Below are 13,353 nucleotides of genomic sequence, written 5' to 3' on the forward strand. Positions count from 1 at the left end.
AAAAATGATTTTTTAACGTGCAGAGTAAGGAACACAGTCGGGTTCCTGGGCCCCTGCTTCGGCTTCTCACACTGCAGTGGAAAGGGAACTGAACGGGGTCTGGGGGAGCGAGGAGACTGCCATAGCCCGCAGCAGCACCAGGGAAAGGTGCCCGGTACAGTGGCGGGAGGCGCGGTGGGAGGAGCCTCCACGCGGGAGGCGTGGCCACCCAACAGCGAGGGCGTGGCTACGGGCGGGGCGAACTTCCGGGAGGAGGGCATCCCGTGACCCGGAAGCGATCGTCAGTGCGGCGCTGTTTAAAGATGGCGGCGGAGGAGCCTCAGCAGCAGAAGCAGGAGCCGCTGGGCAGCGACTCCGAAGGTACTCGCCGTCCTCCCCGGGATGTGTCGGCCGCCCGGGCGAACCCCGGCTGGCGGGAACGACGCTGGGCCTGCCTCCGTTCGCGAGGAGGCCCGGGACGAGGCCCGGAGCGGAGCGCGCGCGCGGGCGGGCGGGCGGCCCCTTCCTCCGCTTCCCCTCCCCCCCACAATGGAGCCGCCGCCGCCGCTGCCGCCGCGACCCCCAGGGCCGGCCGGAGCCCCGCCCCTTCCCTCGCGATTGGGCGTGGTCTCTGTAAAGCCACGCCCACAACCACGCCCACCGCGGTTCCCGGGGCCCCAGCGCGCCATCCAGGCTCCTTGCAAGGCGCCCAGGCCTAGGCCCGGCCTCCCGCCTCCTCCTTCTCCTCAAACGCAGCTCCAATTTGCGCCGGACCCCGGGGGCGTCGAGTTACTCGGGGCTCCCCAGCACAAAGGGACTGGGCGGGCCCCTCCCTCGGGACGAGGCTGCGGGGAATGGGGGGCCCCTCCGGATTCTTGGTCGAGCCCCCTCTTCTGGCCTTTGCAGCCCCATTGTTTGCCCTGCCTGCCAGACGTCGGCCGAGCCCCGGGGGCCCCCTTTCTGCTCCCGCGTGGGAGTCGGGGCCTCACCCCGCCCCGACGTCGGTTGCAGGGCATGGCGGGGCGGAGCCAGACACCCCCAAACCCAGAGGGCTCTCCGGCTTGCCAAGTCCTTGAGCCACGCACACTTTGTTCCCACCGCATCCTCCCAAAGGATGGCGAGCCGCGGACCCGCTCGCTTTGGTGGATCTCCCCGGAGCCAGGGCCGGACTCTACGTAGGGTTCTCAGTGCTCGGGCTGCCCCCCACTCCCACACGCTCATTCCTGGGCACTTAGAAGTTTGCCTGTCTCGGAGGCACATGCCCCGCCTCGACTCCCCGGGGACTGCTTCCCCCCACCCCCAAGCAGGGAGGTTTGCCGGCCCGCTCTGGCTTTTTAGCAAACCACAACCTCCTCCGGGTCTGTCTCAGCTCCAGGTGACCTTGAGCCCAGGGCCCTCCTGTTTTGTGTGGCTGTACTGTAAGTTGAGCTTTTTTTTTTTTTTGGTTTTTGGGTCACCCCCGGCAGCGCTCAGGGGTTCCTCCTGGCAAGCACGGGAGACCCTGTGGGATGCTGGGATTCGAACCACTGTTCTGCATGCAAGGCAAAAAACGCTCTACCTTTATGCTATCTCTCCGGCCCCAAGTTGGGCACTTTTGAGAGTGCCCAGAGCAGGGCAGGGCAGCCCTGGTGGTGGGCGGAGGGGGGCAGGCTGGAGTCAGGCTAGCTGCTGGGAAATTTCTCCGCCTGCCCAGGACTCTGCCTCCTCAGCTTACTCCCCAGAAGACCTCGTTTCTGTTCCTTTCCCCCCCACTCAGCACTTACTTCCAAGGCTGCTTGCTGGGAAGTGAAGCTGCAAAACTGGGCCCCAAAGAGAATGTTGGAGCTGGAGGGACAAGCCCTCAGTTGTCACCCCTAATACGGGGCGCCCAGGCCTCTGCCTGGGATAAACAAACCCAGGACTTCACAGGTCCCTGCCCCTTCTCCCTCTTAAAAAGCTGAAACTCACCCAGGAGGGTCACTGGCTAGGGTGACCCCCGGTGGGTGTAGCCCTCATGCCCCCAGACTCCTGAGTGCTCCTGAGCACTCTGTCAGTGGCTTGTTTCCTCCTTCCAGGTGTTAACTGTCTTGCCTATGATGAAGCCATCATGGCTCAGCAGGACCGAATTCAGCAAGAGGTGAGGGGCTGTGGCCCGCGGCCCTGTGGGGCTTGTAAAGGCTGCGCTGAGGCCTGATTTTTGGCCACTCTGGAATGCCCCTCCTCTCGGAGTTGTGATAGGTACCGGATGCCTTCATGGGGGTGGGGGTCCCCCTGTGTTGCTGGGTGGGGTCCAGTACCCCTTACATAGGTGTTCTGGCCGTTGGGCGCGGGTCACACCTCTGGCCTTGGAGCCTGCTGACGCCCCCTTCCCACCCCAGATCGCGGTACAGAACCCCCTGGTGTCAGAGCGTCTGGAGCTCTCAGTCCTATACAAGGAGTATGCCGAGGACGACAACATCTACCAGCAGAAGATCAAGGTGGGCTGGGCACGGGGTGGGGGCACTTCTGCTGGCTCTCAGCGCCCCACCCTGCTCCACAGCAGGGTCTCCCACAGATCCTCCCATATGTGGGAGCCAGGGCCTCTCAAAGCCTCTGCCTGATGGGAGGAAATGTGGTAGCTGGTGGGGAATTGACTGTCTCTGGGCCCCCATGGGGCTCACGGGACTGGGGCATGGTGTGTGTGGGGTTTCCCCACACCCCAGCGAGGCCCTGCACCCTCCCTTCTAGTCTCAACTAATTCCTGCACGCCCCTTCCTCCCCCAAGCGGGGCTCAGCTGGGACTCCTAATTGTGTAAGCGAGGAGGGGCCTTCAGATCTCCTGTCTAGGGCAGGCAGCTGAGCTGACATGGGGCCAATCACTGGTGGCAGGATACCTGAGGAAGCTCCAGGGGGCCGGGGGAAGGGGTGACCCCATGTATGTTGTTGGATTTTTTTGTGCAAAGCAGCCTGAGTGGGGGCCGGTGAGGTGGCGCTAGAGGTAAGCACTAGCCAAGGAAGAACTGCAGTTCGATTTCCGGGTGTCCATATGGTCTCCCCAAGCCAGGGGCAATTTCTGAGCGCTTAGCCAGGACTAACCCCTGAGCATCAAACGGGCGTGGCCAAAAAAAAAAAAAGAAAGAAGAAAGAAAAAAAGCAGCCTGAGTTTAGTTGCACTGCTCATAGTGGTAAGAGTTCAGGCTGAGGTGTTCCGGCCAGCGCTGCATCTGTGTTTATTAAGCCACATTTAGGCCTGAGCCCCTAAGAGTCCATGCCCATGTGAGTGGGGAGCACAGTGGGGAGGGTGCACTTGCTCTTTTTGGTTTTTGGGTCACACCCGGCAGCGCTCAGGGATTACTCCTGCTCTATGCTCAGAAATCGCCCCTGGCAGGCACGGGGGACCATAAGGGAATTCAAACCACTGTCCTTCCGCATGGAAGGCAGACGCCTGCCTTACCTCCAGACTATCTCTCGGGCCGGCATTTGCTTCTCATGAAGTCCATTGAGGTTTGATCTCAGGCATCCCATAGGGTTCCCCCAAGTCAGCCAGAAGTGATTTCTGAAGACAGAGCCTGAGCACCTCTGGGTGCTGCCCAAATCCCCCCTCCCAAAAAAGAGAGGCCGGGTCAAAGTGATAGCACAGTCGTAGGGCATTTGCTTTGAACACGGCCAACACCAGATGGACTTGATTTGACTTTTTTTTTTTGTGTGTGTGGTTTTTGGGTCACACCCAGCAGTGCTCCGGGGTTATTCCTGGCTCCAGGCTCAGAAATTGCTCCTGGAAGGCACGGGGTACCATATGGGGCACTGGGATTTGAACCGATGACCTCCTGCATGAAGGGCAAACGCCTTACCTCCATGCTATCTCTCTGGCCCCTTGATTTGACTTTTGACATCCCAAGTGGTCCCTCAAGCCTGCCAGAAGCGATTTCTAGCACAGAGCCAGGGGTAACTTCTGAGCACCACTGGGTATGACCAAAAAAAGTCCCCCCCCCAAAAAAAAAAAAAAAAAGAGGGGCCAAGCTGTGGGCTTGCAGGCTGCTCCAGGTTTGCAGTTTGTTCACCAGCTGAGGCTCTAGTTTATGGGGCAGCAGACTTGTGCACTCAGTCCTGGCTTCTCCATGGAGCCTTTATAAATTTTGGGGGGCGTGGGAGTATTACCAGCAGTGCTTACTCAGACTTTATTCCTGACTCCTTTGTTCAGCGCTCACTCCATGGGCTAGGATTGAACTGGGGTTGGATTGTACTGTCTTTCTGAACATCTCGGATGTTCCCGGTGTTCAGATGTCCCACTGAACATCTTGGATTCTCTACTGTCCTCACCTCTGCCTCGTATACACATGGGCATCCTCAGGCAGGCGACAGTGCTCTAGGGCTAAGCTCACTGCCTACCTGTTACCCAGCTAGATCGAGACAGCAAGCAGGTGGAGGGAGACCATGCCAAGGCTGCCCGGCACATGTGGCCCCTCACCCTGGTAAGATGGCCCTACCTGGCTGTTCAAATTCTGAGACTTTTTTTTTGTTTTTGGGTCACACATGGCAGCGCTCAGGGGTTAGTTACTCCTAGCTCTATGCTCAGAAATTGCTCCTGGCAGGTTCAGGGGACCATATGGGATGCGGGGAGTTTTTTTTTTTTTTTTTTTTGGTTTTTGGGCCACACCCAGCGTTGCTCAGGGGTTACTCCTGGCTGTTTGCTCAGAAATAGCTCCTGGCAGGCACGGGGGACCATATGGGACACCGGGATTCGAACCAACCACCTTTGGTCCTGGATCGGCTGCTTGCAAGGCAAACACCGCTGTGCTATCTCTCCGGGCCTGGGTGCTGGGATTTGAACCAATGACCTTTTGCATGAAAGGCAAAGCCTTACCTCCATGCTATCTCTCCGGCCCCTGAGACTCTTTAGTAACTTGGGCGTGTGTGCTGTGTGGGAGTCTTGGCCTCAGGCCCTGTGCACCCCAACTCTGCAGCCAGAACCCACCTCCCTGGGGCAACTGGGGAGACTGCCTCGGTAAATGTGCCTGCGGGGGCCCATGGGCTGGTGGGTGAGTGAGGTCCACATGGTGTCCAGCCAATTTGGCAGCCATAGTGGTGGCTGGTATGTGCTGAGTAGAGCTATCAGAGAAGATGGGGTGGAAAAGAACTGTCCCAGCAGCTCTGGAGAGCGCAGCTCAGGAACTATTCCAGAGCAGACTTTGAGGTTGCAAGACGGGCCCCAAGAGCAGGGGCCTGTGTGGTGCAGCTGTCATTGAAGACGACCTGGAGGTGTCAGTTTCTCTGGTTCCTCTTGGGGAAGGGGAGCAGCTGTAGTTGGGTCTGGGAGGACATGAGGTATAGCGGAGGTGCTGGGCCTGGGGTTGTCTGGGCTCCAGCAGTAGGAGGCCAGCAGGACTGAGTGGAAACGTTTACAGAGGGGGCTGTTTGAACCCCAATACTCTCAGTGCAGTGGCCTCCAGAAGTTGAGACCCTCCTAGGCCCCAGTGGGGTGTCTGCTGCCTATCAGGCCCCATGGATGCCTCTGGCAGATGACCTGAAAATGCCTTGAGCCAGGATGGGGTGGGGCGAGCCCCATCCTTCCCCAGTCAGGGAGGTGAAGAGAATGTTTGTGGGGGATCCACGTGCCAGTGGGTGTTATCCTTTTCCTTAATTGCTGCTTTTGCCAGGATGGGGTAGCTCACTTTAGTTGGGGTACACACTAACGCAGGCCCCTGGGAGGGAGGTGGGGCCCTCGGCCTAGGTTTCTGTGAGCATTTGGGTGATGCTTGGGAAGGGTGGGGGGCAGCGCGCAAGATTGCGCACTGGCTGCAAGGACGAGTGAGGCTCCGACACTCTGCAAGCCTCATGTGGATCTGCTGATAGGCCTGGACCAGGAACGGATGGGTGAACAGGGGTACAAGAAAGTGCCAGGGTGGGGAGGTCAGATCAGAATATCTGCAGAGTGGGGAGGAAGGCAGGTGATAGTGGGATCGTATGACAGCTCGGGGTGAAGAGAGACGCTGGCCCTACCCAGCCTGTGTTGGCGTGTGGGGCCTGACACTGAGCCCCACCTCTGTTCTCCCAATGCTCCCCAAGTTTGAGGGTTTAATAGAAACACCTGGAGAAGGCATATTGGTCAAGGGCCCATTGATTCATCCACCTCTTCACAATGTGGTTGGTGGGAACCAGGCCATTGCAAGGGATTCTGGGGGTATCTGCAGAGCAGGGATGGAACCCAGGGCCTCCCATGAGCAGGGTTGTGTTGTCCCTCTGAGACACAGTCCTGGCCCTTCACCGTCCCGGTTCTGGGAAGAGTTGGTGTCACCCTGGCGTGCAGTGCATTGACATGGTTTTCTGGGGTCTGGCTGGGGCTTGCTTATTCTTCCCCTCAGCGGAGTTACAGGGTGTCCAGTGGTTGCTTGGACACAGTAGTGTCCCCTGCTGTGGTGGCACCTTGCTTGGGGGTGTCTGTCTTTGGCCTATCGTGGCTCTGGCCTGATGGGAAGGACATGGTGGGGGCCTCTCTGCAGGATCTCCACAAAAAGTATTCATACATCCGCAAGACCAGGCCTGACGGAAACTGCTTCTACCGTGCTTTCGGCTTCTCTCACTTGGAGGCACTGCTGGATGACAGCAAGGAACTGCAGCGGTGAGGGGGGTTGCCAAAGGGCGGTTCGGGGTAGGGGCCAGCCTGGGGCCCTGCTCTGTGGCCACTGAGTCCCCGGGGGCCTGACCCCTGTCTTCCAGGTTCAAGGCTGTGTCTGCCAAGAGCAAAGAGGATCTGGTGTCTCAGGGCTTCACCGAGTTCACAATCGAGGATTTCCACAACACGGTGAGCCGCGTGCCAAGCCGGGTGGGGCACAGGGGCGGAGGGGAGCTAGGCCCGTGTCCCCCGCTCCCTGCCGCCCCACTCACTGTGGCCTTTGCCTCCCTCGGGCCGCAGTTCATGGACCTGATCGAGCAGGTGGAGAAGCAGACGTCGGTGGCGGAGCTGCTGACGTCCTTCAACGACCAGAGCACGTCCGACTACCTGGTGGTCTACCTACGGCTGCTCACATCGGGCTACCTGCAGCGCGAGAGCAAGTTCTTCGAGCACTTCATTGAGGGCGGCCGGACCGTCAAGGAATTCTGCCAGCAGGTGCCCCCACCCTCCACAGCCCTGGCCCCGGGAGCTGGGGGGTGGCGGGCGGCGAGGGGGGGGACAGGGTGTCCCCGGGCCCTGATGCCGCCACCCTGTGCTTCAGGAGGTGGAGCCCATGTGCAAGGAGAGCGACCACATCCACATCATCGCGTTGGCCCAGGCCCTGAACGTCTCCATCCAGGTGGAATACATGGATCGCGGCGAGGGCGGCACCACCAACCCGCACGTCTTCCCCGAGGGCTCGGAGCCCAAGGTCTACCTCCTCTACCGGCCCGGACACTACGACATCCTGTACAAATAGGGCGCCAGGCAGCCCGAGCTGCTGTGGTTGTGACCGGTCCGGCCCCGCCCGCGCCCCGCCCTGTCACCCCACTCCCTCCCACGTGTCATTAAAGGGGTGCTGGAGGTGAGCCTGTGTGTGCGTGTCCCTGCTCTGCCCGCCTGGCTGCTGTCTGGCTGTGCCCTGCCCTGCCCGGGGCGGGACGTCCTCTGTCTTCCGCCTCCCCCAGGAGCAGTTTGGAGGAGGCTCTGCCTCTTGGAGACCCCCTTCCCCGTTATTGGAGCTCTGCTTTTTTCCCCTCCTCAGCTGGCCCGTGGGGCTTCCAGCGGATCGAGGGTGTTATTGAGAAGGACTTGTCCAGGGACCCGGGACCTCCCAGGCTTCAAGCTGTCCCTCTGACCCCCCACCCCTGCCCTGCGGTCCTGGCCCTGCTTCCTGCCCACTCCCGGGACCTGCATGGTGGAGGGGCCCTGCGTGGAGTTGAGTGAGTGCCTGCTGGTGGGAGCTGGCTCAGGGCAGGCCGAAGAGGAGGAGGGCACCCCCAGGAGGTGCTGGCCTGGTGGGGTGCATGGTCAACCCCACCCTGGGTCTGGGCAGGGCTTGCCAGTCCCCATAACTTCCGCCCCCCCCCAACCCTTTGCCTGTGCCTGCTTTGCACCCCGTTTGCTTGGGCCACAGGCTCTCTGCATTGCCTTCACCTCTCCCCCCACCCAGCACATGTGGGGTCCCAGCCCCCAGGCTGTGAGCTCCCTGGGGCAGGCCCTCAATAAACGTGACTGCTGCCCACCTCTGCCTGTGCCCGTGCCTCACCGCCCAGCCGCCTGCCCACCCACCCACCGGGGACGGCGGCCACGCAGCGCTCACACAATATCGCTGTAACAAGCTCTTTATTGGGGTTTTTGAGGGTCGGAGTGCGCTCGAGCTGGGCCCAGCTGCTGGCTTTGGCCTCCTCAGAGCTGGGAATGAGGTCCGACGGGTTCGGGTTCGGGTTCGTCTGAGGGCAGAAGAAAGAGGTCAGGGGTGGGGGCACCGGGGTGGGGAGTGGTGTGTCTCCAGCCCTGCGTGGGAGTGAGCGGGGACCAGGGTGAGCGCGGGTCAGTGGTCGGTTAGTAAACAGCACCCGGAGGGCCAGGCCCTGCTTACCAGTCCTGGCCAGGGTGGGCGGCGGCACCTCAGGCTGGAAGGCAGAGGACAGTGAGAGGGGCCCGGGTCTGGGGTCTGGGGGGCCGGGGAGACAGGCACCTACCCACGGGGAAGTAGTGGGGCAGCTTCTGCAGGTAGATGGTCTCGTCCTTCTCCAGGAACACGCAGATGACCAGTCGCTCCACCTGGGGGCAGGGTCTGCTTAGCCCTCGTGTGGCCCCAAGTCCCGCTTTTCCCTGTGTGCCTGTCACCCCTCCCAGGACCCCCCTAACCCATGCCTCCGGTGCGGGACCACAACAAGCTGCCCAGGAAGGGCCGAGAGCAGGGCCACTGAACCCTTGACCCAGCACCGTGGCCTTCTCACTTTATCCTTGTGCTGCTCCAGCCACTCTCGCAATGCACCGAGCACGATGTCAGCTGCCGCCTCGTTGGGGTATCCTGCCAGGGAGAGAGACCTGGGCTGTGGCCTTGCCAGAACCCCACTCAGCACCCCTGTCCACCCAGCCCTCTGCGTGTAGGCTGCCCATTTCCCATCTACCACGCCCCCTGGTGTTTAGGCCAGGTCCATTTCTAGTCCCCTTACCTGCCACGCCCCGCACTCCAGACCACGCCCACCACCCACAAGCCACGCCCCTTGCTCCGGGACCCGCCCACTTTCACTTTCCCTATCTGCTACACCCTCTAGTTCTGAGTCCCAGTTTCCTTACCTGTCACGTTCCAGGCTCCGCCCACACGCTATCTGCCACGCCCCCAGCTCAGGGCCACGCCCAGTTTCCGCCCGCCCAACTCGTGACCACGCCCCTAACCGGGCCACGCCCCCAAATGCCTGTTCTGTTCTGCCCTAAGTCGAATGGGTTGGCAATACACTGCCCCAAACACCTGTTGATCTTTCAGTCCTTTTTACTTATTTATTTAATTATTTAATTAATTTTGTTTTTGGGTTACACCTGGCAGCGCTCAGGGGTTACTCCTGGCTCTATACTCAGAAATCGCCCCTGGCAGGCACAGGGGACCGTATGGGATGCCGAGATTCAAACCACTGTCCTTCTGCATACAAGGCAAACACTACCTCCATGCTATCTCTGTGGCCTCTTTTTATTTTTTAACTTTATATTGATTGATTGGTTTTTGGGCCACACCCAGTGGCGCCCAGGGGTCGCTCTTGGCGCTGCACTAAGAAATCCCCCCTTGCAGGCTGGAGGACCACATGGGATGCTGGGAATCAAACCGGGTCCCTCTTCAGGTTGGCAGCATGCAAGGCAAATGCCCTACCTCTATGCTATCTCTCTGGCCCCGTTCCAGCCCTTTTCTTTACCCACTTACCGAACACGCCAGTGGAGATGCAGGGGAACGCCTGGGACAGGGTGAGGGGAGCAGAAGGGGAGGGGAGCAAACGTCAGACTGTGAGGCCACCCCAGGAGCAGAAGCTCCTCCACTCCAGCCCCAGCTCTCACCGCCGAGCGCAGCCGGTGCTCCAGCAGCAGGTCCAGGCTCTTCAGGTAGCAGCTGCGGAGCTCAGCGGCCTGGCTGTCACTGGGCGCTCCGTGTGCGATGGGCCCCACCGTGTGGATGACATCTGCAAGAAGAGCAGTGGGCTCACAGCCTCTAGGTGCCCTGTGGTCGTGTGCTGGCCACCCCAGGCTAGCCAGGGTGGACTGGAAACCAGTCCTTCCCCTGGCCAGGAGGAGCCCAGCCACATGGGCTACACACAGCAAAATCTACACCCAGACAGACACAGGTGCCTGCATGGGGTCCCCTCAAGACTGTAGCAACCACTTCCTTTGGAACCCCAACCCCTGGGCTGGAGAGACTTAACCCCAGGAAGAGCATTTGCTTTGCACACAGCATACCCGGGTTCGATCCCCGATATCCCACAGGGTCCCCAAGCCTGCCAGGAATGATTTCCGAGCTTAGAGCCAGGAGGAACCCCTAAGCGCCTCCAGATGTGGCCCCAAAACAAAGCAAACAAAGCAGAACCCCAACCCTCCCTGACCTCCAAGCACCACAATACGCAGAAAACCACACATGGCATGCAAGATGACAGCAGTGCCTGGTGTGAGCTAGTTTGCAATGCAGTGAGATCTGTGCCCCTAGACCCCCACTTCCACAGGCCCTGTCTGCCCCCCATCCCACTCACACTTGGCTGGCAGCCTATAGCCACAGGTGATCTTGGCCTCGCCGGTCTCACAGTTCTGCAGGGTGCGACACTCGTCGGTGAGCAGGGGTCCCGCTGCACGGTGAATGCAACCGTCCACTGCGGGGGAAGCGGGCAGTGAGTCCCGGAATCAAGCTTCTGCCCTTTCTGGGGTAAGGTCCAGGGTCGAACACCCCCACCATGACCCCCAAACAGCGGGGCGGGCGAGGACCCCACACTTGTTCCTATCACATTAGGTGCAGGGAGTGGGCTGGAGCAGTGGCGCAGAGCGGTAAGGTGTATGCCCTGCCTGCGCTGACCTAGGACAAACTGTGGTTTGATGCCCTGGCATCCCATATGGTCCCCCAAACCAGGAGCAATTGATTTCTGAGACCATAGCCAGGAGTAAACCCTGAGAGTCACTGGGTGTGCCCCCCCAAAACAAAACAAAACAAAACAACAAAACAAAACATCAAGTACAGGGAACGCTCCGGCCAGCAGGGGGCACGCGCTGCCCACCCGGCTCCTGCCGGCCCTGGGAAAGTCTCTGTCAACGTGGCCTGCCAGGCGGGCGCCCTTGGGTCTCTCCAGGGCGCACCCCCAGCTCGTTAACGAGCCGCCTCGTTAGCTCATCCCACTTAATTAGGCCCGGCCGGGGCTTGTTTAGGCCCCGGCGACCCCGGGGACCCGGGTGCAGATCAACAACCCGGGCGCTCGGGGAGTGACAGCCCCCAAGGGAACCCTGGCGAGGTGCCCGCCCGCCAAGTTGGGGCTCGCCCTGCTTGCCTCCCTCCCGGCTCCGCTGCACCCGGCTCTGTGCCAGCAGCAGCAACCGGGGCTCTCAGTTCCTCACCCCCAAGGATCTGCACCCGAAGTTCCTGCGCACAGACCCACTGGCAGGGCCTGGTGGCACCCACGTCTCGCCTTCACTCTGAAAGTGGGCATCAGGCTATTCCAGAGTGGGTGGCAGGATCCAGGGGTCCAGGGTGAGGTCCCCCACTTCTCTGTGCAGTTTCTGGCCCTGGCAACTATGCCTCTGAGGTGTGCAGAGCCTGGCCCGGGCTCCATGGGGGGATGCAGGTAGCCCCCCACTCTGTGGAGCTGGCATCTGGGGGGAGTCTCAGAGTGGTCACCTGATACTCCAGCCTCCCCCCATCTGACCCCTTGAAGCACTAGCTGGGGGAGGCCCTTATCCCAAACCAAACAACAGCCCCCCCCCCAATCCAGTTCTACAAGCCACAGATGTGTGACGCAGGTCTCTCTGGGCACCCCAGGATCCCTTGTGAATAGGGTGAAAGCAGCCCACACCCAGGCCCAGAGTCCAGGCAAGGTGTACCCCATCCCCTGGGCTGCGTGCCATCTCAGGGCGCCTTGGTCTGGGGACAGGGCAGACCTCAGCTCGGAGCCAGCTCCACATCCAGGACTTCCATGTTTCCTGCAGGTACAGGAAGGGGCAGGCCGCTGCCAGGTCTTTGGGGCTCCACCAGGACAGGTGGGGAGAAGGAGTGACTTAACTCAGCCTCGGAGGTTTCCCCACCCAGTAGAGACAGGGCCAGGCTCTGGCACTACCCCTGCCCACTGTACTCCCCAATCAGCTGAAGCACATCTGCACCCAGTATTCAGCTGTGCCCCTCGGCCTGCCCGGTCCATGCTAGGTGCTCTCTGTGCCTGGAGGGAGAAGGGTCTAAAAAGGGGTGGAGGGTCTGGAGAGATAGCACAGCGGCATTTGCCTTGCAAGCAGCTGATCCAGGACCAAAGGTGGTTGGTTCGAATCCTGGTGTCCCATATGGTCCCCCGTGCCTGCCAGGAGCTGTTTCTGAGCAGACAGCCAGGAGTAACCCCTGAGCACCGCCGGGTGTGGTAAAAAAAAAAAAGGGGTAGAACCCCACTCACACCCACTTTGCCTCCTCCCCCATGACAGCACCTTAGGGTCTCAGCTAGGCTAAGTTGAGCACGGAGGCAGAGACTGAACTGGCCGAGGGAGGGAGGGGGCCTTCCTGGGGTCCTCCCCATCCTGGGGGAGGTGGGTCCCAGTTCCTCCTGGGCCCTCAGCCACTTCCTGAAACCTTGAGCTCCCTCACCCGGGCAGCAGAAACCAGGGAGACATTCCAGGAAGGTGATTCAGTTGCTTCCCACAAGTCTGCCCCTGCTCCTAGACACCCCATTTCCACTCTGACTTTGGTTTTAGCCCCAACCATCAGTTTTTTGTTTGTTTTGTTTTGTGTTTTGCGCCACAGTCAACGGCTCAGAGGCTACTTCTCTGCACTCAGAAATCGCTCCTGGGGGGGCCAGAGAGATAACAGCAGTAGCGCGTTTGCCTTGCAAGCAGCTGACCCAGGACCAAGGATGGTTTGAATCCTGGCATCCCATATGGTTCCCCTGTGCCTGTCTGGAGCGATTTCTGATCGGAGAGCCAGGAGTAACCCCTGAGTGCCACTGGGTGTGGCCCAAAAACATAAAACAAATAAACAAACAAAAGAAATCACTCCTGGCAGGCTCAGGGGACCATATGGGATGCTGGGAACCAAACCCGGGTCTGTCCCGGGTTAGCCACATGCAAGGCAAATGCCTCAATACTGTACTATCTCTTTGGATCTCAACCATCAGTTTTTTGGTTTGTTTTGGGGACACATCCAGAGGTGCTCTGGGACCGTTCAATGCTGGGGATGAAACTTAGGGTCCTTTAAGTCTTTTCCAAGCCCCTCCAACTGAGGGGCTAGGCTCCCCAAGTCTCTCTCCACCCCTGAA

The 13,353-nt window shown here is 60.3% G+C and overlaps 2 protein-coding genes across 4 annotated transcripts in view; one reads left to right on the plus strand and one right to left on the minus strand.

Moving 5' to 3' along the window:
- Nucleotides 1-260: 260 nt before the first annotated feature.
- OTUB1 (OTU deubiquitinase, ubiquitin aldehyde binding 1) lies at nucleotides 261-8,114 on the plus strand. Its single transcript, XM_049779883.1, has 7 exons — nucleotides 261-360; nucleotides 2,034-2,095; nucleotides 2,337-2,435; nucleotides 6,438-6,556; nucleotides 6,655-6,739; nucleotides 6,851-7,045; nucleotides 7,152-8,114. The coding sequence occupies exons 1-7, from the start codon at nucleotides 303-305 to the stop codon at nucleotides 7,347-7,349; spliced, it is 816 nt and encodes a 271-aa protein (XP_049635840.1). The 5' UTR covers nucleotides 261-302; the 3' UTR covers nucleotides 7,350-8,114.
- Nucleotides 8,115-8,198: 84 nt separating this feature from the next.
- Nucleotides 8,199-13,353, minus strand: part of MACROD1 (mono-ADP ribosylhydrolase 1) — a 99,139-nt gene continuing 93,984 nt past the window's right edge. For 2 of the 3 annotated variants that reach the window (XM_049779808.1, XM_049779807.1), the window contains exons 5-10: nucleotides 10,609-10,725; nucleotides 9,926-10,047; nucleotides 9,795-9,825; nucleotides 8,836-8,909; nucleotides 8,575-8,656; nucleotides 8,199-8,322 (exon numbers count right to left, since the gene is read on the minus strand). In XM_049779808.1, the coding sequence (XP_049635765.1) occupies nucleotides 8,279-8,322; nucleotides 8,575-8,656; nucleotides 8,836-8,909; nucleotides 9,795-9,825; nucleotides 9,926-10,047; nucleotides 10,609-10,725 (470 nt within the window). In that variant the 3' untranslated portion in view covers nucleotides 8,199-8,278. Of the gene's footprint in view, nucleotides 8,323-8,574; nucleotides 8,657-8,835; nucleotides 8,910-9,543; nucleotides 9,826-9,925; nucleotides 10,048-10,608; nucleotides 10,726-13,353 lie in introns of those variants that run through there. The other variant, XM_049779809.1, reaches the window with a different exon arrangement.

The sequence above is a fragment of the Suncus etruscus genome, chromosome 9 (genome assembly GCF_024139225.1).
Source record: "Suncus etruscus isolate mSunEtr1 chromosome 9, mSunEtr1.pri.cur, whole genome shotgun sequence".
Classification (NCBI taxonomy): domain Eukaryota; kingdom Metazoa; phylum Chordata; class Mammalia; order Eulipotyphla; family Soricidae; genus Suncus; species Suncus etruscus.

What these genes read in the sequence shown, in the direction of transcription:
- OTUB1 (XM_049779883.1), top strand. Translation starts at nt 303, where the DNA reads ATGGCGGCGGAGGAGCCTCAGCAGCAGAAGCAGGAGCCGCTGGGCAGC. An exon ending in TCGAGGATTTCCACAACACG is followed by an intron (nt 6,740 to 6,850) that starts GTGAGCCGCGTG and finishes CTCGGGCCGCAG; the next exon opens with TTCATGGACCTGATCGAGCA. An exon ending in TCAAGGAATTCTGCCAGCAG is followed by an intron (nt 7,046 to 7,151) that starts GTGCCCCCACCC and finishes CCTGTGCTTCAG; the next exon opens with GAGGTGGAGCCCATGTGCAA.